The 26,615-nt window shown below is 40.4% G+C and overlaps 1 protein-coding gene across 2 annotated transcripts in view; it reads left to right on the top strand.

Moving 5' to 3' along the window:
- The window catches only part of MTHFD1L (methylenetetrahydrofolate dehydrogenase (NADP+ dependent) 1 like), a 174,162-nt gene that overhangs the window by 84,503 nt on the left and 63,044 nt on the right, over positions 1–26,615 (top strand). For both annotated transcript variants that reach the window (XM_065931123.1, XM_065931124.1), the window contains exons 21-24: positions 16,366–16,505; positions 19,895–19,936; positions 21,084–21,184; positions 21,730–21,907. In XM_065931123.1, coding sequence (XP_065787195.1) covers positions 16,366–16,505; positions 19,895–19,936; positions 21,084–21,184; positions 21,730–21,907 — 461 coding nt within the window. The remainder of the gene's footprint in view (positions 1–16,365; positions 16,506–19,894; positions 19,937–21,083; positions 21,185–21,729; positions 21,908–26,615) is intronic.

Below are 26,615 nucleotides of genomic sequence, written 5' to 3'. Positions count from 1 at the left end.
TAATTAAAAGAGTAATTAAGTAAAAGTAGTGAACAGTTTAGAAAGGAGTTTGAACTTTAGGAATGTCTGACCTGACCTTGACTGTTTCTTTATGTGCTGCAAAATGCAAATTTATTTTCGATGCGTTATCTAGCCCATCCCTACTTAGGATTTATGTGTATGCTAAATAATGCACTTCTAATGTAGTTCTGCTTACCATCATAAAATATGGAGTTAAAATAAGACCCCTGTCAAAACACTGTCTTGCAGGGATTAGTGCTATGACTGTTAACATAAAATGATTTTAAAATGCATAGACTTTATGAGGATTAAAAGTAAAAATATCCACTGTGCAATAACATTTAAATTTATATCGCTGCTATCTTGCCCCATCTTGGCTGTGAACTTTCCGCCGGAGGATGCTGAAAAGAGTCCAGTTACCCTTACTTCATGTATAAATTTAGAAAATTGCAATTATATGAGGTTTTTCATAAGCTTTCATTCATACCAATGTTTGATATAATTACAATATTGTGCTGTTCTCATGCAAAGAAAACCGAATAGGATTTTGAGTAAGAAATAGAAGAAAACTCTATCAGTAAATGAATAGTGTATTCTTACGTCCAGTTTTTTAATGTCTTTTGGGAGGAGGGGAGAGAAAATTGGATTATTAGGACTTTCTATAAGTTCCAACCTCCTGTTAGCTTCAACCATAATTGTTCTTTTAGCCATTAATTTTTTTAAAATTTATTTATTTACTTGTCTGTGCTGGCTCTTAGTTGTAGCATGTGGGATCTTAGTTGTGACATGGGAAATTTTTTCATTGTGGCATGCAAACTCTTAGTTACAACATGTGGGATTTAGTTCCCTGCACAGGGAACGAACCTGGACCCCCTACATTGGGAGTGCAGAGGCTTAGCCACTGAACCACCAGGAAACTCCCAGCCATTAATGTTTTAATGCAAGTAATATCAGTTTAAAAAACTCCCTCAAGTTTAAAAGAACCATGTCCAGTTACAAAGTGCTTGGGTATCCAATTCAAAATAAAGCAGAGTGAAGAAGTAACTCTTTACTTGAACACAGAAATATCTCAATGGAATGATAAAGACCTCATGTGATAGAAGAATTTGAATATATTTGAAAGACAGAAACTAACAATCAGCTTCATATTAAATAGTAAAGTCCTAAAGGTGCCACATGTTTAAGTCCATGACAAAAATACTTCTGTGAACACCGTCATTATTCATCATTATCCTGTAGGTATTACCCAATGAAATAAACAAGAACAATATGAAAGTATTGATATTAGAAAGAAAATAATAAATTTCCCTCTGTTTATATACAGTATGATTGTATAATAGAAAGTTCAAGAAATTTATTTTAAGTAATAAGAGTTTTGGTTGGTTATTTGGATGCAATGTAAATATGTAATAGTTTCCTTTCTATCAGCAATAAGGAGATACTGTAAAAGGGGAAATATTCTATTTATATGTGTGTCACCAAACTATAAAATTCTTAGGAATAAATTTAGCAAGAAATGAGAATATAGAAAGAAAATCATAAAATTTTACTGAACGTCACAAAATAAGACTCTTGAGTCTGAATCATTGGTGAGACATACACCATGTTCTTGAATGAGAATAATCAGTATTAATCATCATTTCTCTGTCAAACTAGCATGTAAATTACCATAAAATTGCTACATATTGCCAGAGTATATAGTTATGTTGGGGAAAGAAAAAATTTCCCCCTACCCTTGTAGGTATTTCTGGCTGGCCTAATAGTTACAGTGACATCAGACAGATTAACAAAGGAAAACCCAAAATTAATTATGTACATACAGAGAATCAGAATATGAGAGATTCCAAAGACAGTCAGGTAAAATGGGGTATATGTGCCATCCTGGACTAAGGATTAGGGACAAATACAGAATCGAAGAAAACATGAGTTTGAAGATCTCTTTATATATCTGGGGACTCAGACGGTAAAGAATCTACCTGCAATGCAGGAGACCCGGATTCGATCCCTGGGTCAGGATGATCCCCTGGAGAAGGAAATGACAACCCTCTCCAGTATTCTTGCCAGAAAAATCTCATGGACAGAAGAGCCTGATGGGCTATGGACTATAGTCCATAAAGTAGCAAGGAGTCAGACATGATTGAAGCAACTTGGTATACTGAGAAAGATGAGCGTCATAGTTAAATAGCAATGTTTGTCTGGATTCTAAAAGAATAAATCATGAGGAAAGACAAAAAAGTTTTAAAGAACAATGATGGATGATTTACCTAACTCTAGATATCAAAACAAGATAATATTGCCATAACAATAAAGAGGAATAAAACTGATATCAAAGGAGACCCCAGAGTGTCCTTAATTAGACTTATTCCACGATATATAGAACTTTCAAATTAAAGTCTTGTATCAATTTATTCAGCATAAAGACATACCAAATTTAAAGTGAAAATTAAAACCTAAACCTTTAAGAAAAAAAGCAAAGAGTATGGTATTATTGGTGTAACATCAAGGTTATTAAAAAAAATAAATTTACATGGAACCTAGAAAGAAGTTCACAATAAAATAAATCAAGTTGCTAAACAGTATTCATATTTCTTGTATTTTAAAAATTATAAAATATTTACATTCAATGAAAAGATATACATGAAGTATGTCAGGTGATTGCTATCATTGACATGTGGGAAATGGGGTCATGGTGATATTCATGTTATTCTTTACATATTTTGGTGGTGGGTTAGTCACTAAGGCATGTCTGACTCTTGCGACCCCGTGGACTGTAGCCTGCCAGGCTCCTTTATGGGATTCTCCAGGCAAGAATACTGGAGTGGGCTGCCATTTCCTTCTCCAGGGGATCTTCCCGACCCAGTAATCAAACCTGAGTCTTCTGCATTGCAGGCAGAATACATATTTTAGTATTTTTGAAAGTTTTACAATTAGTGTGTGTTACTTTTATAATTTTATTTTTAAAAAAGGAAAAACTGACTTAAAATCTGAAGTAAGTTCACACTCAGAGTTGGGGAGAAGTGGTATCTAGTCAGAGTGCTTAGAACACTGAATGAACAGATGAATATGATAGGAAAGCGTTAGTGGGTTCTGGGGATAGGTTAGCTGAAATATAAGACATGGGGGAAATGAAGATGAGGTCATTTGGAGGGGAATAAATGCTAGTCTGAAATGTTGTGCTTTCAATATGGTGGAAATAAGTGCACAGTTCTTAAATAGTCATTCCCTATTCTTAAGACACCCTGAGAAGATGGCATTTGGGGGATGTTTTGAAGAAGGGTTGAGATATAATCCAGTAAAACAAGACAGTGGAAAGAAGGAAAGGTATGTTTTCAAGGAATCACCATAGTTCAGCTAGTTCCAAGATAAGGCAGACAAAACAGGTTGGAAGTATATTTTCAACATCCTTAAAATTCATGGAGAAGAGCATATAGTTTCTGATCCGTGAGAACTTCCGGAATGGTTTTCTAGAATTCTTGTTACAAGAATGGCACTTGAAGATGGGGTTCCCTTTCCACCACCCCTTCCCATCAGATAAGTCAGTATACCTTCCTGAAGAAATAAGTGAGGATGAGAGGTTGAAGCCTTATTTAATGGGGCCCCCTCCCCAGGAAAGGACTCGTCAGCAGCGGTAGATATGGGTACCATACAACCAGCAGCATTAATTCTGGGTATTTCCACAAAAAGTAAGATCTCAGAAATAACAATGGTGAGTGAAAAAGTTGGTAATAGAATTTGCAATACAGTCTAACATATTTTAAAAACATCCAAACAGCACTATACTATATTTTGTTATGCCTTTCAGTCCAGTTCAGTCGCTCAGTCGTGTCCAACTCTTTGCGACCCCATGAATCGCAGCACGCCAAGCCTCCCTGTCCGTCACCAACTCCCGGAGTTTACTCAAACTCATGCCCATCGAGTCGGTGATGCCATCCAGCCATCTCATCCTTTGTCATCCCCTTCTCCTCCTGCCCCCAATCCCTCCCAGCATCAGGGTCTTTTCCAATGAGTCAACTCTTCGCATGAGGTGGCCAAAGTACTGGAGTTTCAGCTTCAGCATCAGTCCTTCCAATGAACACCCAGGACTGATCTCCTTTAGGATGGACTGGTTGGATCTCCTTGCAGTCCAAGGGACTCTTCAAGAGCCTTCTCCAACACCACAGTTCAAAATGCTCAAACTACCGCACAATTGTTATGCCTTTACACGTGTGTAAAAGAATGAAAACATGACCCAGATAAGCACCAAGTTAATAAGAACTGCTGACTATGAGAAGAAGGGAGTGAGCTGAACTGGGTACCCGTGCATGAAGATAGTCTTCAACTCTATCTGTGCTGTGTTACTTCTTTGTGAAAGGAAAGTAAGCCATTGTGGCAAAATGTTAGTTTGTTATTTATGCATTGGGAGTGAGGAGTGTGAATGAGGAAATACAGGTTGGACTTTAGCAGAGGCTGAGGCTCGAGGCATAATAGATTGGCAGTTCTCATTAGTATATGGTCAAGTCTTTACTTTTCTTAGAGCTAAATCTGGATGTTGTTGTTGTTCAGCTGCTCAATCATGTCCGACTCTTTGCAGCCCCATGGACTACAGCATGCCAGGCTTTCCTGTACCGTACTGTCTCCCGGAGCTTGCTCAAATTCATGTCCATTGAGTCAGTGATGCCATCCAACCATCTCATCCTCTGTCGTCCCCTTCTCGTCCTGCCTTCAATCTTTCCCAGCATCAGGGTCTTCTTTAATGGGTCGGCTCTTTGCATCAGGTGGCCAAAGTACTGGAACTTCAGCTTAAGCATCAGCCCTTCCAATGAATATTCAGGACTGATTTCCTTTAAGACTGATTGGTTTCTTCTCCTTGCAGTCCAAGGGACTTTCAAGAGTCTTCTCCAATGCCACAGTTCAAAAGTATCAATTCTTCAACACTCAACCTTCTTTATAGTGGGTCGGGGTTTTACCTTACTTTCCAGCAGGACTGATGGTTATTTAGAGACATCCACACTCTTCTGTTTCCCTTGGTAGTGGGAATGGCAATGTGGACAGTAGCTGACCTGAGTGATCAGGCAGCCTGAACCCTGGCAAAAACTTCCTCTCTGAACAGAGAGAAATGATCCATTGTAGCCTGCTTCCAGAGGCATGAGGATGTCTTATTTATCTGCTAAAGACCCCTTCTTCCTCACTGAAATGTTTAGTTATGTCCTAACAAATGAGGAAGGATTTTTAAATTTTCGTATATTCAAGTATGTATGCATGCAGACATTCTCAATTTTAGACACCAGTGAAAGAAGTACATTCTTTTGATTGCTCTCCACCCTACCTGGCCCGAATCTTGTTTTTTGTTTGTTTTATAAAATTTCATGAATGTTTTGGTCGACTGGATTGTTTTTATTTTTTAGGTTCAGGCTGTAATTTAGTGATAAATTCTAAAAGTATTTAAAGCAACTGTAAAAACAGTGGTGCTTTTTTTTTTCCCCCCTCTAAAAACATTTCTTTGTTTAGTACATACACATAGGAGATAGAATTTAGAATGAGAACAGTTCTTAAAGTCAGATGAACAGGAAACCTACATATATATCCTCTTATACTGCAAATTGACATACTGGTTTCTGCTGTCTTGATTTAAATCTGTGTCTGGAACTTTCAGTTAGACCCTCTCTCACTTACCTTCAGTGGTATAGCTTTGGGGTAGCTATCAGAGAGTTATGGCCACGCTTAGCCTCCCAAGTTGTAGCTTTTTCATAAAAAAAAAAAACTCTGAGCAAATCTCACATCTTTTCTAAATTAGAAATGTGACCTTGACTTTAGTCCCAGAGTTACTGTTGTGCAGAGAAAGAAAATGCTGCATAATGTTCAAATTATGTGCAAACTGAAATGATAGAAATGAAAAACACTATCATGTTTCTAAGTAGGCTTTATTTTCACAAAGGAATCAGCTAGGATTAGGTTCACCCACGTATTTTTTTTGTTTGTATGCATACGTCAGTTGCTCAGTTGTATCCAACTCTTTGCATTCCCAGGGACTGGAACCCACCAGGATCCTCTGTCCATGAGATTTGTCAGGCAGTAATACTGGAGTGGTTTGTCATTTCCTTCTCCAAGGGATCTTCCCGACCCAGGAACCAAACCTGCATTTCCTGTGTCTCCTGCATTGTCACGAGCCACCAGGGAAGCCCTTGGTTCACCCATACATAGCAGCAATAGTGAAGAAAAGTGACCCAAAACAAATATGTCTATTTATCTGCCATTTAAGAGAAATCCATGGTAGGCAGTTTGGACTGGTATGTCATCTACTCAATCATCAGGGAATAGCCCAGTATGGTTGCACAGGCCCCAGCCATCACATCTGTATCCCAGCCAACCAGAAGAATGAAAGGCATATCACCATATCACTGGTAAGGATCTTCCTAGAAGTCATATAGCACTTCTGTTTACATCTCACTAAACAACCTTGGTGTCACAGCCATACCTAGCTGCAAGAGGAGCTAAGACATTTTCTGGTTCTGTGTGGGCTCCTTTAAATGGAAAGGTGAGGTCAGCATGACATAGTTCAAGAGGTTTTCCTAGACTTGGAATCGAGTTAATGCCGAGTCATCCATGTAACCATCTGTCTCTCTCTCTCTGTCTCCAGCATCTGCCTGGTGGCCAGCTGTGGTTTAGAGAAATGAGACCTTTCACTTCTCTACACAAACATACTTAGAATTATCTTCTGAATCAGCCAAGCCAATTGGCCCACTTTCATTCTTAAGTATATCAAAGATCAGTATTTTCCTGTATAATACAAATAATCATATTTTTATTATTGGTACTTTACCCAAGTTGGACCCACTTCTAGATATGAGGCCATGTTTGGAACATACCAGGAATGAGAGAAAGAGAGAGGGTGAAAGAGAGAGAGATGGCAAAATGAGTTTTTTGGACTGTGTTTACTTAGACCGCTCAAGAGCATGTTCTCTGTCAACAGTACAGAGAGATCCAAGAACGTAAATTACAGTGAAAATGGTTAAAATACCAGATATGTTTCTCCTTCACATCAAGTATTCTAATAATATATCAATAGTATGTTTCTAATCATATATATTTCACACTATCACTTTCACTTTGTACACAAAAGATTATTTTTAAAATAAGCCATAGAAAAAATATGCTCAGCTCTCCTTTTTGGAGCAATTAGCTTCAGTTTGAGTGTTTTAGACACAAAAAGGAATGCTGGCTTTTTCAGTGTTCCCTCATTTGTTCTGTTAAATTGAGTCCTTTAGGAGCCGATACCACTGGACAGGCAGGGGGCTTGGCTAGTGCCAGCGACAAGGCGAGACACATTAAGGAAACATGGAAAGAAGGACCATGGAGAGAGACGGTTCCTGCCTCCACGCACCCAAAAAGACCTTTCCTCCCTACACGCCCCTGGATCAGTGAGAGTCACATTGCAATGATAATGGCTGATTACGCTGAGATCCAGGTGGTCATCCTCTTGAGCTGCCTGTTCTGTTTGTTCCAGTGCTGATTACAGTGGGACCGGGCCTGGATAATCATCACAGTGATCTTGGGAGAAACCAGTAGGGCTAGACAGGACTGTAGAGCCAGCCAATCTGTCTCCCTTGCTAGATAAGAAATGTGCAAAGTAGAGTCTGGGCCAGGCGCCCTTGGATGTTTTGACAGAAAGCCAGAGCATAAAGTACATTTTATATACAAAATGCATGTGCACACATGCACACACGTGTGCAAAAAGGAAACCGATGTCTTATGAATTGACTACTTCCTCTTATCCTGTGTAGTGTATCCTAACAGTTCTAATATTTCCTATCCTATTTCTTCCTTTTTAGAAAACCTTCTGTTTGCAACCCAGTAATTTGATTATGTAAAACACTAATGGATTTCTACCCTCAGTTCACAAATTCCTACCCAACCTGCTTTTATTTAGTTAAATACATTGTAGAATCTTCCAGCTTTCAAGTTGGAAATGTTTTCCTTCTGTCATTTCTTTTTCTATAATAAAAATTGTTATACTAGGAATGCTGGTAGATTGAATTTGTTTTCAAGCTCGGGAGTCTTGGTTTCTCTTGCTGGGTTTCTTGCACTTGCAGAAGAAGCTAATAGAGGTTTTGGGGTGTTCTTTTTTCCTTGGAACCCTCAAGACAAAATATATCTACCTGTTGACATTTATAGTTTTTTTCCTCCTTGGGCTGATTTTCATAAACTGCTCGATGCAAAATGTTCTATTTCATCTTTTCATTATTTTAGATTAAAGTATGGTGTTGGCACAGACTTTTAAAATTTGTTTCAAGTTAGTTTCCTAGTGTCCAGTTCTCAGGAGCTGCAAGAGAACTGCTGTGCCCCAAGCAATCATCCAGAGGTCCAGAACTCTGGGATACACAGTTTGGTAAAAGCAGTGACCTTGTACAAACACTCCTGATCCCTACAAGAAGATGGCATCTACTTCGATAGATGAATTTATAAATTTAATTCAGTTGGATTTTTATAAGGGAGGTAAAAATATAGCATGTATAATTTAATTTTCATCTAAACTTTTTTTGTTTTCAAAAATCAAATTACACTTTGGTCAGAATCACTTTACAAAACAGGATGATTAACGATAATGATGAGTTCAAATAATTGAACCAGTGTCTTTGCTTAATTAATTCTCTGGAGGAAGGGAATTCTGGGTCCAGATAATAGAGTACATCTAAGTGGCATTACTGGTATTTTCAGAGCTTTTATTTTTGAAACAGATCATTCATGGGGACCTATGTCCTGTACTATTCATGTCTTCTCTTTCCCTTTTCCCTGATAAATCTTCTGTAACCTTCTCATGCATTCCATGCAACTACCAGACTTCCCCTCTTGTGTAAGTGCTGCCATCACCAAAAGGTAAAAAAGAAAAAAAAGCACAAGTTAATGTTAATATTGGACTTCCCAGGTGGCTCATTGGGTAAAAAATGAGCAATGCAGGAGATGCGGGTTCAATCCCTGGGTAGGGAAGATCCATCCCCTGGAGGAGAACATGGCAACCCACTCCAGTATTCTTGTCTGGAGAATCCCATGGACAGAGGAACCTGGCGGGCTGCAGTCCATGGGGGCTGCAAAGAGTCGAACACAACTCAGTACACATGCACAGTATTAATCTTGGATTCTCCCCGCCCCCACCTTTTTAGCTTCCCCCCCCCCCCCCAAGTCTCCTAATATGTGCCTGGTTGAATCTGTACAGCTGATGGAAATTTGACGCTAAGACATTTTTAAAACCCAAGAGCAAAGACAAATCCAAGACGGCAGAAGTGATTTAATTTTTTGTAAAATTTCAAAGACTTAAGATGAGTTGGATCCTTTATATTTAATAAATTCTAAGCAAGTTCCTCCTCTTTTTTCCCCAGCTGTAGTCATAATACAGAGCTTTCTCTGTCTTTTACTGATTCATCCTGGTTCACTTAGTCTCCTTTTAATCATTGAAAAAGTAATTAAAATCCTCGAGGGCCAGCCTACTTTGAGCTCCAATTCAGAATTTATGTGCTTCTGTGACTCTGACCTCCACTTTCCCTGTTCAGCTGCAGCTGGATAGACCTGCTTGCACATGGCAGAAAAGGGCAATTTGAAGAGTCTAGTTTCTATTTCCTTTAGCTTTGTTCAGGCTTAGAGCCCACAGTGCTTCAGAATGAAGCCTAGTCTGGCATATACCTTACTTCTTCCTGTGCAAAGGTTTTGTTTATTTTTCTGATTTGTCGTGAGAAAGTTAAGTGCCGACTGAATGAAAGCCACAGTTTGATTTCTCCCTCTGTTTTACAAGAAGTTCTTTGGAGGGTTAAAAAATCTGTGCTGTGCCGATGTATTTCTTATCTCAACCTGTTTTGAGCTAAACTCATTGCAAAGGCTAGGTTTTCTGTGGGACCTCTAACAGTCCGTAAATTCAAGTTCATGTCCCAGAGTAATGGGGACTCATTGTGTTGTATATTTGATATATATGTTGGTTGCATGTATCATGGAGAGAAAAATTATTACCATTATAAAGTGGCTGCGAAATCTGAAAATTCTAATCTTCTGAGCACACACGAAATAAAGAGCCCTTAGTGACACAGCAAGGTGGAAATTCAATTTTGCTATGATGGTGATAACATTCGAGCATATCGAGAAGCCAGAAATTCAGGGACAATTTTTGGTGCCTCAATTTTAACTCTTTATCAGAGTGCAAGGAGGGTTTTCCTCAGAGTAAAAGCAGAAAGGAGAATTTCAGATCTAAAATATTTGCTGCTTTTTTTTTCCTCCCACCATGGTGTACAGTTTGGAAAAGAAAACCCAAGCTAGAGAGTTGTGGTTACTCATTTCCCCAGCCAGTGCTGGAGGGTAGACGCCTGGCTGAAGGAGGCTGGGAAGACAAGTCTTGGGACCTGACTCATCCAGTGAGAGAGAGGTGGTGACCCCTTGGCCCCCAGATTACCATTAGGTTCTCAAGAGGCCAGCCTGCAGAGTGAGTATTCTCTGCCTGTGGCCCGTTTCAACTGGAGTTAGGTACCAAGCCCAGATGGAGCTGGTCCTTGCAGCTTGCTCTCTGGGGCATCTTTGTTTTCGCCAGTAACACTGCCTGCCGCTCGCTGCCCAGGACTCAGCACTGTAGGCTGAGAACTAAGAGCGGACGTGATTCCCTATCCCTAAACTAACTACTCCAAGAGAGAAAATAACTTTCTGAGTAAAGAGAGAGAAAGAGGATGGAAGGAAGGAGGGTGAGAGGGGAGCAAGGGAGGAAATACCATAATGGAGGAAATTGCAGGTGATTTGCTTGCTTTTATCACAGGAGGACCATGTTGCAATTAGAAAACAAGTCTGGGGTTCTGGAGAAGAATCTAGAACTACGTCTTAGATATCAGATTATTACTGAAGTACAACGTGTTGAGATTTTTTTCATCTTGTTGCACAACATGCTAAGCAGCTGAGGTAGAGAAATGCTGCAGAATCAGTTACACACGGACAGGACAGGATGGGGTGAGGTGTAGCCTGCAGTCAGATGGACCATAGTTTCCGTTCAAGCTCTATCACCTTACTGTGTGACTTTGGGAAAAAACTGTTTCAATCTTTAGCTTCATAATCTATAAGCAGCGGATAAAGGCGATGAAAAGTGGAAAGAGACAGAGGATGTCTAATGTGTTGGCGGGCACACAGACGTGTCAGTAAATGGTAACATCTGTGCCTCTCTAGAGCCCCAGTCTCTGTTTGGATAGCTTTTCCCCACCATATATATTTGTTCTTAGTAGTAAGATGGATCATGGCCATCACCTGTGTTGTCCTGTATTCCCTGCTTCCTTACAAGATTGGTGCATCCGTCATCAGTGAGACACTACTTTTCATCACCAGGAACTGCTGTGTTGTAGTAAACACATCATTGACACAGAGGATCAGACTTTGCTTAGCGGACTTTTTATTCATATTTCCAAGCCTTATGGTATCTAAGGTTATTGTTGGCATAATCTTGTACAAGCCTTTGTTTTATTATAGCAAACACATTTGTAACATTCTCAGAAAGAGTGTCTAGAAAGTACAAAACTGCTTTGTTATGCTCGAACTAGAGCAGAATGTCTACCTCTGGGCATTTGGGGTGAAAAATTCTGGGTGGTTGGTTTTTTGGTTTTTTGTTTTTCAAGGGGGTGAGTGTCTGTCCTCTGCATTCTATGGTGTTTAGCAGCATCCGTGGCTCCCACTTACTCGATGCCAGTTAGAGTAACCAAACATGATTTCAGATACTGTGAAATGTTTCCAGTTGAGAACCACCGAACCACACTTAAGATTGTGATTTGACAGAAGTGGGTTCAGTGGAATGTACTAACCCATGAGATCATCCAGCATTAAACACAGAGGAGAGTTGATTCAAATTTACCTACATGCTCGTAAATGATTAAACATTTTAAAAGTACCGAAGGGAATTCAAACAGGAAAAAAAAGAATGAAAAGAAAGGTCAGAAAGATGCTCCTTTGTCATTAGATAATGAATGAATCTTTCTCATCTTTGAAATGTTGAATATGTGCAGACAGCCGTTTCCTCACTAAAACAAGGCCATGTTGATAAATGTCTAGATGGCTGGCAGGGTGATAGAAGTTCATTAATTATTGAATGAGAAGAAACAAAGGTTGTTTCTAAGTTCTGGGGTGTGTATGTTTAGTCGAGTGTGTTTGGGGCAGAATGGCAAGAGAGTACGTAATTCAGAAAGGCGAACTCCGCCCCACGCCTCGGAGGGGCCTCGGATACCATCATAGCTTCTGTGTTGTTATCTCAAGAAAAGAGCTTACCTGGCATGTAGGAGCCCCAAGGAGGTCAGTGTGTGTGATCCCTAACAGTCCCTCATAGCCCTGGAATTTTTATGAGACCATAGCTTATACAGGGCTTCCCTGGTGGCTCAGCTGGTAAAGAATCTGCCTGCAATGCAGGAGACCTGGGTTCGATCCCTGGATTGGGAAGTTCCCCTGGAGAAGGAAAAGGCTGCCCTCTCCAGTATTCTGGTCTGGAGAATTCCATAGACAGTATAGTCCGTGAGGTCGCAAAGAGTCGGACACAACTGGCAACTTTTCATAGTTTATAGGGCCTACCTATGATGTCATGACTGTAGCTTTTTTTTTTTTAAGGTAGCAGATCAGTGATTACTGTAAAATCTGAGTCCTAATTGTCCCTGCAACTTCGGTGTACACAGCAAGTAGGGATGTGATAAAATAATTTAATATAAGCATCATCTCTCTGCCTCACTGAATAATTTCATGGATAGCAAGCGTGCCTGCCAGTAGTGGCATTTTTGTGGCTGTTTTTTCTGTTCAGTTTGTACCATGTGACTCAGTGTCCTAGCAGATAAGACCAGAGGGACAACCGCCTGGTTGTCCAGTATTGGCTTTTGTGCAGAGCTCTCGTTCCTGCACACATTACTAACAGTGTTTGTCCAAATAGTTAGTCCTTTCCTAGAGCAGACCCTTTCCGAGCAGATTATGGGTTTCAAATCAAAGTTCAAATCAAGCCAGGCTCCAAACTTGCTATCCACTAGCTTCTGTGCTCACACAATCTTCCTGTTTCCATTCATGCTGTAAATTGAATAGCTGTAAACTCCTCCCCTCTCTGCCCCCCAAAGAAAAGGGATTGCCAAGACAAACAATTCTTGTGACACGGGCTATTTCTCGCAAACCTTTTTAAAACATGCAGCTTTCAGAAGTCTACATTGTGTGCTTTTCAGGATTGCTAAATCATAGCAAATGTATTTGCTTCATGACTCAAGACCAGGTCTGAGCTACAGTCCACATTAAATAATTCCTTCACCTGTATCTATTTTTAAAATTATAGAGAAGACTTTTACAGTAAGGGAATAAATTGCTTATTTCAGATCACTAAGGAAATGTTACTTACAGGTTTTCGATGTCAACAAGTCCCAGGAATTTGCCTAGGAAAAGGCACTTGCCCCCACTCACAGCCAGATAACCACCCCCCTTCCCAAAGGATGAAGACACAGATATCCAGCACTGCACAGGGAAGCATCCACGTTAGTTCTTGCTGATGACCGCATGAAGTGGTCCTTAATTTTAGAATTACCCACCAGCATCATACCTTCCGTTTTCTTACAGCAGTCTGGTATTTGAAAACAAAAGCGCAGTATTTCAGACGTTTTCAGCAGATGAGAATCTGGAACATCCTCCTCGTTTGGGTTTTCTTCACATTCTTTGCCTCCATATTTCCTTTGCATTTAGAACCTTAACTATGGCATCCTGTTTCCTTGCCCAACTGAAGTTCTATTTGTTACAATTCCCCATACCTCCATATGTGTCTACCCATTTCCACTGAATAATAGCATTTACTTTAGATCACCACTGGCTCCTTCTCTGATAGTTTCTTCTTTTCTTTGTTAGTTAATTCTTCTTCCTTTTTTCTTTTTTTGCACTGGGTGTTATGTTAGTTACTAGTGATACAAAGATGATTAAGATATGGTCCCTTCCTCCACTCAGGAGATGACACATAAGTCTGATTAGGATACTACATGCAGAAAGGTGTGGGTCTGTGGGGCAGCAAACCAGAGCAGAGGGCTAGGAGGGGCGGAGAGCAGCTTCCTGTTCCTGAGAAGATCAGGCGTGGCTACCAGGAGAGCATGGCAGTCCACTCCGGTATTCTTGCCTAGAGAATCCCATGGACAGAAGAAGCTGGCAGGCTGCAGTCCGTAGGGTTGCAAAGTCAGACAACTGAAGCAACTTAGCACGCACACGTGTGCCTTGCGGTGTTCATCTCTCCTACAGCCATGGTCCCTGTCCTCGTGGAGTTTACAGTCTTTAAGAGGGGAGCTTCATGTGGAAACGTGCATCCAACTGGAAAGGCCTCAGAGATTCATTTGATCAAACCCTGTTAGGTGAAATGTACATAATATTCTACTTCTGACAATAAGGTAACATTAACCAGTTATTAAAATACCTTAGCATTTAAAAATAAAACCTGTAAAACTTTGGTTACTTGAATTCCTATACCAGGGAAACCACTGAGATAGGAATTTTTGCTGTCAACAATCTCTGGTTTTGACTTTTAACTACAATCAGCCCTCTGCATCCGCAGATACGGAAGGCTGACTGCATTCAGTGTACCGCTCCATTTTATATAAAGGGCTTTATAGAAGCATCCTCAGATTATGGTGTTCGCAGATGGAACTGATCCCCTGTGAATACTGAGGGTCGGCTACAGTGATAATATCACCACAATTGTCCTAAATACTGTATTAAAACGAATGTCTTTTACTTCTTCAAACTGTCCTGCTATATCTCTTGTTCAAAGGAAATATAGTAAAGGGGAAGGGAATGACTTGTAGCTATGTTCATTCCAAATTGAATACTTTCAAAGGAATATTTTTCAATATGTCAAAAGCATATCAACAGTCATAAAAGAATTTTATATCCTCTGGCACCATACTCTTACCCTTGGGAATTTATTCCAAGAATATAATTTGAAACAAGTTAAAGCTCATATGCACAAATACTTTGCAGCATTCTTTATATTGGAAACAACTCAAACATCGAATAACAGAGGGAAGAATTTTGCAAATCTTGGTATATCAACTTAACAAAATTATAAGCTGCCACTTATAATCATAAATTTTGAAAGTTTGTAGTACAGTAAGAAAAGTGTGATGACTTTAAAAGAGCAGACTACAAAATTCTACCTATTCTATAAAAATTATATAGTCACGTGAGGCACTAAAAGGAAACCATAAAGAATTAGGCCAACTGGTTGACTAAAGAAAGGTCAGAAAGAGTCTGAAAAAAAAAAGGATCTGAAATTATTGGTGTTTTATTTTTATTAATTTTTTTAAAATATGTGTATTCAGTGAATGCTGGGCACAAATATCCTTATTTGTTCACAGGTTAAATAGTTTTATTTTATCTTAGTAAAATTTTTTTACTGTCTATTCCTATCTCTGCCATAAATTATGGCTTTGGTTGTCCTGTGAGTATGTAGTACATATTCCATAAATATTTACCTTCTATTACATTGATGGTATTTCTTTCCTAGAGCAGTGTGCTTCTCAAATTTTAATGAGCGTTTATCTCACCGGGGGATCTTGTCAGAATGCCGGTTCTGGTTCAGTAGTTGTGGGGCAGAACCCATGAGTCTGCGTTTCTAAGCCACCAGGGGCTACTCCTGTGTCTGGTCCAGCTCTCTGCTCTGTGTATGAAGATGCTGCTGCTGACCCAGAATCAGGGGTTATCCTCTTGGAAGGCAGTACTGGATAGTCTCCCTGGTATAGCCATAACTGCCTCAGTAACATTTCTAGCAGTCTGGGGGCAGGGAAAGAATGGTTACAGATGACTGTCTTCTGTGGTTATGAAATAAAGATGCTATCTTATCAAGCCTGATGATCAACCCTAAGCCACTCAACTAATACCAACTTTGTCTACTAATAGAAAGGACCAAGTGGCATTAATATAAGTGATTCTGTGTGTGCATCTTATAAAGAGTTAAGAAAAGATTTTCTATGGTAATCATGCTAACAGTATTGTTTGACACTGATGGACTACTTGGAACCTGATTAAAAACTTGAAAATCCCATCTGGGTTAAGAAAAGCTTTGCCTTGACATTCTACACTGGAAGAAAAATCTTGGCCAGGGCAGTGACTCCTTAAGGAGCAGTGGTGTGAAGCCGAGTCAAGAGTCATATTTTTACAATTCTGAACATTGTAAACATAAAGGAACATAAGGAAGCAGAACATTTTCTAAAACCAGGAGAACATCTTTTTACCTTTGTGTATGAACAGGATACCATGGTGTATAAGTAGCCTTGAGTGTGGAGAGGGATCTGTCATCCTTTGAATTTGAACCACACCAGTGATGGTAAAACTCAACTGTTGTTTTAGAAGATCATAGCAGGTTTCCCACTTGATTCTCCACAGTGACTGAAGCTGGCTTTGGTGCTGATATTGGCATGGAGAAATTCTTCAACATCAAGTGTAGAGCGTCTGGCCTGGTACCCAGCGTTGTGGTTCTGGTGGCAACCGTGCGGGCTCTGAAGATGCACGGAGGTGGACCAAGCGTAAGTTCCACGCTTCCTTTCTGATAAAACAGAATGAAGCCGAATTGAGCCTTTGAAACACTCAAACCTGCTCATCACGACGGTTTTCTAAAATGTCTCCTCCTTCACAAATCACCATTGCAGGGCACTTAGAGTTCAGTAAGATCAAGTAATTAGTAACACCCATAAAGTTATTTCTAAGCAGTATTTTGGAAAGGAGTGTAATGTAACCTCTAAGAGTCTAAACTGAAGGTTGTGTCAACATTTTATAACCCCGTGGTAATAGGAGGATAGAGGCTCTGTTTCCTGAATGAAGAACAGAAGGGTAAGAGTGATGGCTTTTGTGGGTGAGGTAGTTCAGTGTTTGTATGGGTTGTTTTTTGGTTCAGTGATGCTACATCTCATCAGATTTCATCTAGCACTATTTTCCTCCTGTTTCTATTTATTATGATTTCACTATATAACTCTGTTAGAGCACTGGTTTATTTCTGAGAGAGCTTTGCTTAGAAATCTCAAATTCTGTTTTAACATTTTATTTATTTTTTTTTTCTTGGTTTTTGCCAGAGACTAAGGTTTTTGGTTTTTTTTTTTTTTTTTGGTATTTAGATTGAGTTTATTTATTTATTTATTTATTTTTATTTTTCAGTGGGTTTTGTCATACATTGATATGAATCAGCCATAGAGTTACGAATTCCCCATCCCGGTCTCCCATCCCACCTCCCTCTCCACCCGATTCCTCTGGATCTTCTCAGCTGTTTTAACATTTTAAAAGACTTTATCAAAAGTCTTTATCACATGTAGAACTCACACACGACTGAAGGGAATTTTGTGTTTTCCACGGCAAAGGTGTAGTTTTATTGGTTTTTGGTTTTGGTTTTGGTTTTTCATTTTTAGGAATTTCCAAAGGGAGAATGGGAAATCTTGTGCTGATTCATCATTTTTGAAATAAAATGACTTGGCGTTTCTTTATCACTTAAATCTTGATATATGACACAACTGCCAAATCTGATTTCTTAACTGGCATAGTGTGTATGCAAACATCACACAATGATCAATTACATAGCATGAGGAAATAAGTTTGCCATGATGAAACACCGTTATGTGTAGTGTTTAATCGTCTTAGCAATTCTTTGTCCTAGGAGGCGCAGATGTTATTTTATATCATTTTACAGATGAGGAGACTGGAGTTTGGTGGGTTTAGGTGATGTGGGCAGTATCACCACATCTGAAGCCTGTGGCTGAGATCCAGATCCCCCACTTTTTGTCCAGCAGACAGAGCTGAATATGAATAAAGGGGAAAGTTTTTTGAATCCCTAATCCACTCATCGATACCAGAAATAAATGTGAAATCCCCCCCCACCCTGTTTTACAACCTAAAAATTATCAAATCAAAGGGCTTTAATACTCAAAGGGCTTAGACACTGTCTAGTCTGGTTCAGATAAAATCACGGAGCTACAGGAGGATTCCAGGTCTTGCTTCCTAATCTATTTAGGGGACTAATCAAATGTGAAATCAAGGTCTCTTGACTTTAATTCCACATGCCAGTCTCATCTTTGTCCTATAAAAATTCACTACATGATTTATGATCCTATTTCAGTTCATCTTAATATGTGTGCTCTGTTTTACAATGGTTGCATTTTCTGCTCACCTGAATCCTTGGTACCTCGTCCAATTCCACTTAATGTCACGGTTCCATGCTAGTGATGATTGTAACAGGGCTTGAGAATAGACACAGATACAGTTGGAAGATGATAAAGGGGAGGATCAGGACGCCAAATGAAGTTTAGCTTTCCTCTCCTGGACTCCAATAGGGCTTCTACATTATATTATTTTATGAATTTCTATAGGTCTGTCTCCCTCCTTAACTCTGAATTCCTTGAAATTAAAGGAATTATTATAATAATTTTTATAATAAAAAAATTATTAATCTGTGTATTCCTCATGCCTGGCATAGTCTGTATCAAGGAAATGTTTTCAGTAAATGAATAATAAATGAACTTTGATCTTCTTAATCCTATATTCTATATTATCCACCTCAGTATCATTCCCTCTTACTTGAATCAACTCTGTTACTAATGTTTTTGATCCTTTATCATTTCTACTTCCTTTTGATGTCATTACACAGATAACCACAGCTGCCTCTTATGTTTATTCACTTTGTTTTTTTCCCATAATTTGTACAGTGGAAAAATCCTATGACCCTTGAACTTGCCCGTTTTAGCCCCAATCATATCCCATCTTCCAAAATGCTGACCATTCTTGGTGCAGTAAAAGAACGAACACTTTTGGATCCAGATATTTCTTTCTTTTTGAAACGTGGTGTCATAAGGAGGGTTCTCCACAACCGATAAGATGTGTATTTATATAAAAAAGAGTTATCATAAGGAATTACCATCCAATTATGGAGGCTGACAAGTCCAGAAATCTACAGAGTGGGCAACTGCAGGAGACTCGGGAAAGCCAATATTCCAGTCCCAGTCTGCTGGAGAATTTTCTCTTGCACAGATTCTTTTTATTCTAGCAGACCTTGAACTGATGGGATGTGGCCCACCTACACTGTGAGGCAGTCTGCTTATTCAGTGTCCATCAGTTTAAATGCCATTCAAAAACACCCTCAGAGAAATACCTGGAATAATCATGTTCCTTCACAATTAAAAAAAAAAAATCTGTCGTAGAGGTAACTTTTCAAAGGATTTGCAATATTCTCAAGACCTCTTGACTGAGAGGAGAGTAGATCACCACATCCTTGGTGAGTTAAAATGGCTGGGTTTCTCACTGAAACCAGTTGCAGGGTATGGACCAAAAAAAAGAAGAAAAAAAAGTGTGGAACTGTGGAAAGTCACTAAACTGGGGATTCAGAACCCTGTTATAACAATTCATGCCCCTGTCTGCCTCTCATTTGTTGTATAACCATGGGCAAGACACCTGCCTTCTCTCAACTTCAGTTTTCTTATCTTTAAGCTGCCAACCCTATTGGTTTCTGTGAGAAATTAGGCTCAAAGGGAAAAACTAATGGCAATTATTTTGAAATGGTTTAGAATTTATTTAGAATGATGATGCACTCTGTATAAATCATATTGTGGCTTCCCTGTTTTGCTAGGATAATGGCATTAGACATTAGATGACTTAGAATTGCCTGAGGAGTTTTTTAACTGTTGCTGACCGTAGGTCCCACTCCAGAAATACTGGTTTAATTGGTCAGGGTGGAGCTCAGGCTTCAGTGATTTTTTAAAAGCACCCAGAAGACTTTATGTTCCTCCAGGGCCACCAATGATTGGTTTAAAGCACAAAATGTGCTTTTCAAGTGAACCTTCCCAGAAAGGGACCATGATTTGTTTTTCTTTCAGATCTTAATCAGAGTTAACAGTGTGACAGGACTATTCTTAATTTTTATCTTTTCTTATCTCAGGTAACTGCTGGGGTCCCTCTTAAAAAGGAATATACAGAAGAGGTAAGAGTGGAGAATTATTCAAATCCAGTTAACCATTGGCTGGCAGCTGAATCTCAGTCAGGAAACAGGTTCTCTGCCAGTGGCCTCTTAGAAAAGTGCTTCTCTAATAATCTAGTGGGTGGAGGAAGGATAAAACCCATTCAGTTAACTCTCCAATCTTAAGAAAAGATGGGTGTAGGCTTTCTGTCTGGGCAGTCATCAGAGCAGGCGTCATGGTCTCCAGCACATAAAGATGTATGAAGCTCGTATGCTTAGCTGCTTAGTCATATCCGACTCTTTGCAACCCTATGGTCTGTAACCCACCAGGCTCCTCTGTCCCCGGGGATTCTCCAGGCAAAAACACTGAAGTGGGTTGCCATGCCCTCCTTAAGGGAATCTTTTCAACCCAGGGATTGAACCCAGGTCTCGTGCATTGCAGGCAGATTCTTTACCATCTGAGCCAGCAAGGAAGCCCGTATGAAAGCTTATACCCATGTATTCTTGTGATGACCTGCAGATTTTGATTGACTGGCAGCAGTACCTCTTAGCTCCTACAGGTGGCGCCACGAATTTGAGCAGAGAGTAGCTGGACATGGCTGTCACCCTCCAGGGACCTTATGCCTTCTTGTCCACCAGCCCACAGAGCGTGGGCATGTTGCTGAGTGTTGGCTGCCAGTCAGCAGCAGAAATAGCTGCCTGGCTGGAGACCCAAATATGCCATTGGATCTAGAATAATTTTAGACTTTATTTGGAAAATGAGCCTCCTCCTTCTGCAGCCATCTTTTCTTGGAGGGAAAATTAAAAAAAGACTTAGGGCTTTCTTGCATAGCTTCCAGGACAAAAAGTAAGCATGTCCTGTGCTTAGTCGCTCAGTCATATCTGACTCTTTGCGACCCCGTGAACTGCTGCCCACCAGGCTCCTCTGTCCACGAGGATTCTACAGGCAGGAATACTGGGGTGGGTTACCATGCCCTCCTCCAGGGAATCTTCTCAACCCAGGGATCAAACCCAGGTCTCCTGCATTGCAGGCAGATCTCTTTACCGACTGAGCCACCAGGGAAGCTAAAGTGAGCATAGATGGAACAAAACCTACCAGAGTGGGCCTGCCGTTGTCGTTTGGCAGGTTTAATGGGAGGTGATGCTATGCAGGGGTCTGGTTTTCTTACAGAACCTCCAGCTGGTGGCAGACGGCTGCTGTAACCTGGAGAAGCAAATTCAGATCGCTCAGCTCTTTGGGGTCCCTGTTGTTGTAGCTCTGAATGTCTTCAAGTAAGTCAAGCATCCTACTTTAAATGTGGGCATATCACTGGGCCACCCTGTGAAGTACATTTGTGTTTTGAGGATTTGGGGCTTTTCTGTGCTTCATCTAAAGTATAGAGAAATACTCTACTCATATTTGTTTGTTTGGTTTTCTTTGGATTGGTTTTGCTTGAGCAGATGTGTTCTCAAATATTAGCAGGGAAGTGAAATCTGTAAAGTAAGTTACCATTTCTTTTGCTTTTATTAGTAGTATTATTATTATTAATTCTGACCAGCATTTCTTACTGAAAGACGATGGATGATCAAAGGGCTATGCTATGGAATTTTCTCAATAAAGCCTTTAACAACTTGAAATATTTGAGTCAGTAGTTGGAGAGGATATTTCCCTCCATGCTTTACTTAAGATCTGATTTATTTAAGCACAATGTAACCACTTTTGATGTTTAAAATATATTCAGTGTTTGGGAACAAAGTTCTGTATAAGCAGTTAGTCTTTCTTTGAAAACATCGCTAAATGAATACAGATGCAAAACCACAAACATTTCCATCACCAGGACCGACACCCGCGCAGAGATCGACTTGGTGTGTGAGCTTGCGAAGCGGGCCGGCGCCTTTAATGCAGTCCCCTGCTATCACTGGTCGATTGGTGGGAAAGGGTCAGTGGACCTGGCTTGGGCTGTGAGAGAAGCTGCAAGCAAAGAAAGTCGTTTCCAGTTCCTGTATGATGTACAGGTAAGATCCAGCACAATGATGATGATATGCCAGGCCAGTGCTGAGAGCTTTGCACAGGTTTGCCGCAGCTGCAGATGAGGATTAACAGAAGGGTGAAGAGGCTGAACTGACAAGGTCCAGCTCCTTGGGACCCCAGCTCTTTGGCCCCTAGCCTGTATTCTACACTCAGTGCAGAGCGGCTTTGGAGTATAGGGTTCAACGGGGTTTGCACAGGAGCAAGACTTTTGAGCAACTTCATTGTTGTTGTTCAGTCACTCAGTAATGTCTGACTCTTTGCAACCCCATGAACTGCAGCACGCCAGACTTCCCTGTCCTTCACCTTCTCCTGGAGCTTGCTTAAACTCATGTCCGTTGAGTCGGTGATGCCATCCAGCCATCTCATCCTCTGTCACCCCCTTCTCCTCCTGCCTTCAGTCTTTCCCAGCATCAGGATCTTTTCCAGTGAGTCGGCTCTTGGCATCAGGTATTCAAAGTATTGGAGCTTCAGCTTCAGCATCAGTCCTTCCAGTGAATATTCAGGATTGATTTCCTTTAGGATTGACTGGTTTGATCTCCTTGTAGTCCAAAGGACTCTCAAGAGTCTTTTGCAGCACTATGGTTCAAAAGCATCAATTCTTTGGCTTTCATCAGTTCAGTTTAATTCAGTCGCACAGTTGTATCTGACTGTTTGCAACCCCATGAAGTTTGACTCTCATAATGCTTGGGAAATCATGGGCAGTGTTTTCTTTGTCTGTTTCTGTTAAAATCCCTTTGCATCGTGGTTTTCTTGAACTATTAAATAGGTCTAATATATATTTTTTTCTAATTTTTGCATTGTGGTAGAACACATCTAACATAAAACTGACCATCTTTTCCATTTTTAGGTGAATAGTTCACTAGTGTTAAGTAGCTTCACATTGTTGTACAACCACCATCTCTCTCCATAGGTCTTTTCGTCTTGCAAAACTCTGTACCCCTCAAACACTAACACTTCGTTTTTCCTTCTCCTTTATTCCTGGCTGTCTCATGCCAGTGAAGCCACAGAATATGTCCCTTTTTTGACTGGCTTATTCATTGTCTCAGTCCTTTCAGGCTGCTATGAGGAATATCATAGTATTGGGTGGACGCATAGACAGCAGAGATTTATCACTGATACTTTTGGAAGCTGGGATGTCTGAGATCAAGGCATAAGCAGATTGGATGTCTGGTGAGGGCCTTCTTGTTGTTTCTTAGATGGCAGTCTCCTCACTGTATCACCATGTGGTGAAAGTGGGGAGGGATCTTGCTAGGTTGTCTTTTATAAGAGCACTAATCCCATGCATGAGGGGTGCACCCACATGACCTAATCACCCCAGGGCCTAACCTTCTAGTTCAGTTCAGTTCAGTTCAGTCGCTCAGTCATGTCCGACTCTTTGCAACCCTGTGAATCACAGCACGCCAGGCCTCCCTGTCCATCACCAACTCCCAGAGTTTACTCAAACTCATGTCCATCGAGTCGGTGATGCCATCCAGCCATCTCATCCTCTGTCATCCCCTTCTCCGCCTGCCCCCAATCCCTCCCAGCATCAGGGTCTTTTCCAATGAGTCAGCTCTTCGCATGAGGTGGCCAAGGTATTGGAATTTCAGCTTCAGCATCAGTCCTTCCAATGAACACCCAAGGCTGATCCCCTTTAGGGTGGACTGGTTGGATCTCCTTGCAGTCCAAGGGACTCTCAAGAGTCTTCTCCAACACCACAGTTCAAAAGCATCAATTTTTTGGCACTCAGCTTTCTTCACAGTCGAACTCTCACATCTGTACATGACCACTGGAAAAACCATAGCCTTGAGTAGACGGACCTTTGTTGGCAAAGTAATGTCTCTGTTTTTTAGTATGCTATCTAGGTTGGTCATAACTTTCCTTCCAAGGAGTAAGCATCTTAATTTCATGGCTGCAATCACCATCTGCAGTGATTTTGGAACCCAAAAATAATAAAGTCTGACACTGCTTCCACTGTTTCCCCATTTCCCATGAAGTGATGGGACCAGATGCCACGATCTTAGTTTTCTGAATGTTGAGCTTTAAGCCAACTTTTTCACTCTCTTTCACTTTCATCAAGAGGCTTTCTAGTTCCTCTTCACTTTCTGCTATAAGGGTGGTGTCATCTGCATAACCTTCTAGTAACATCAGCGTAATCACTCCCAAAGGCTTCACATCCTAATACACCATCCCACTGAGAATTAGGCTTCAACATACCAGTTTTGGGGGGTCAGAAACATTCAGTCTATAGCCCTTACTTAGCATAATATCCTCAAGGTTTATCCATGTTATTGCGTATGTCAGAACTTCCTTCCTTAAGGCTGAACAACAGTCCGTTGTATGTTTATGCCCTTGTGTCTGTCAGTGGCCAGTTGGGTTTCTTCCCCCTCTTGGCTGTTGTAAATAATGCTGCTTGCTGCTGTGAACGTGCATGTAAACCTGTGCTTCCAGTTCTTTTGGGTACGTATGCTGAAGAGGAGTTGCTGGATTGCCTAGTATATTTTTAAACACAGCTGCGTGATGAGCACTCAGTCAGCATATCTGAACTTCCCAGGATCTCATTCTTCTCCATTCATCTTTGTTCCTACCCAGACATCTCCATTCTGAATCTGCTGGCTCCAGCTCTGGCTGTTGAATTTGTCCCCTTAGGTAGCCCTTGATTGCTGGAGTTCTCAGCCTTAACTGGTGGCTTCTGCCATCCCTGCATTCCTTATGCTGTTGGTCTTGAGTCTAGAGTTACATCATCAAAAACGTGATGATAGCTCAACGGCTGGGGAGGGCTTGTCAGGCATATGGGCCTTTGTGCTTGTTAACTTCTTATAGTCCTTATTTCCCTGCTTTCCCCTCATTTTACATATAAAGAAACAAACAATTGTCAGGAAACAGACCATCACCCAACTCTGATCAAGAACCATACTGAGTGGCAATGGCAGATTTTAATGATTTCACACTCACAAACAGTGGCTCTTTCAGGGAAACCATCCAAGGTGAAAAGAAGGTCAGTAAACACAAGCAGTATTTTGTGAGTTACGCTATCTTCGACATGCACTAACCCTAAGATGAACCCTTTTCCTTCCCACCAATATTAAAAAATTTTTGTTCTAAATTCCCATTCATTGTGAAGATGATGCTGTTAAAATGTCTGCTCTTCTGTGAAAAGCGGATTGATTTTATAACAATGTTGCCTCAATATTTGGTAGGATTCTTGCCTCCTTTGCACACATACTCTATAACACAGAAATTAGATTTGAGCTGCATAATTGCTTCTTATGCAGTTCAGCCTTTTATCGCTTCATGACAGATTATGAAAAGAGACTCTCTCCCTAATAGCTCTGTCCCTCATGCTGACAAGTCCATTTTAGATCATAGAAGACCATTTACAATCTTGTAACAGTGTAGAAATCTGAGGTCACCAATGCAGGTAGTAACAGAATTTAAGCTCCCCCCACCCACCTTCCACCAGATTTCTTGCATAGTCAGTGTTAGTGAACCTTTATGGACTAAGTAATGCTTTTCTAAGTTTTATTTAAGTAATAGTTTTTTTGAAACCCTTTTAATTCCTTTCATGTAATTTTTTCCCCATGACTAACCCTTTGATGCTTGAGAGCTCCATAGGGAGGTATGAGACTGCCCTATAGGAAAAAAAGAAGTGATAAAATACTTTTGGATGAAACAGCCTAATAAAAGAAACACCCTGCTGCCTTTGCTTCTTTGTACAAACCAGGTTTCTGTGTATCAACCCAGACTGTATTCCACCCAAAATGTATTGGGTGCAGGATTGATGGCATCTTATTTCCTGCTCCAGCCCCACCCCCCATCTTATGTTACAGAAGAAAGACAGCTGAGCTGATTGACGAATCAGAAATAGTGTAGGAGCACAGGGCATGATTGCTTTCGTGTGGAAAGTAGAAATCACCTCAAAACCCCAAATGGAAGGAGGAACAGCTCAAAAGAAAAAGAAACACCTGGCCTCAGAGACACCGTGAAGCCGGACGACTCCCAGAGTCTGTGGCTTTCTGATGACGTATCCTTTAGTTAAAGCGAAAATCAAGCTGCTTTTTGGACCCAGGAGTCTGTGCAAACCTGTCAAAAATAGAGGGATGCAACCACTGTTCTTTACAGAGCAATTCTGCATATCTTTCACCGGAGTAGCTTCTAATTCAAGAGCAGGCAACTGTTGTTCATGTTACAGAGGAAGCTGTTGATTAATTCAGAATTATAATTTTTTAAAATATAGAATAAGGGGCAGTGGCCTAATTGCTCAAAGGAAGTTTATCATGTAAGAATTAATATATTTAATATACTGCCTCATTTCCTTTCACCCCTTAAGGATGATCACAGTATCCTGTCCTTTTAAGAAGCTGTTAGAAGTCCCCACCAAAACCCATCTTCTCTCAGACTTTTTCTTTTCTATTATTGCTTTTGACAGTTTATCTTTACAGTTTACAGAATAATGTCTCTATATCTGTAAGCACCCAGGAAAATGCTATAGCAGAAAAAGGAATCTGTATTTAACACTTTATAAGCTAACAAATTTCTCTGCCATGCTTTATTTCAAGTATATCTAATCCATTTCTATGGGATGTGTGAGCTCAACTCTGCTTTTTAAATGGGTAAATGTAGAGAAGGTGAGGGACTTGCCTCATGATGAAATGGACACTTGATGAAAGACGTGACATCATAGTTTAAAGGGGTAAGACTTTGAGTACATGA

This window comes from Muntiacus reevesi, chromosome 3 (assembly GCF_963930625.1).
Source record: "Muntiacus reevesi chromosome 3, mMunRee1.1, whole genome shotgun sequence".
Lineage (NCBI taxonomy): Eukaryota > Metazoa > Chordata > Mammalia > Artiodactyla > Cervidae > Muntiacus > Muntiacus reevesi.
The sequence above is the reverse complement of the archived record's forward strand: the minus strand, read 5'-3'. Positions and strand labels throughout refer to the sequence as shown.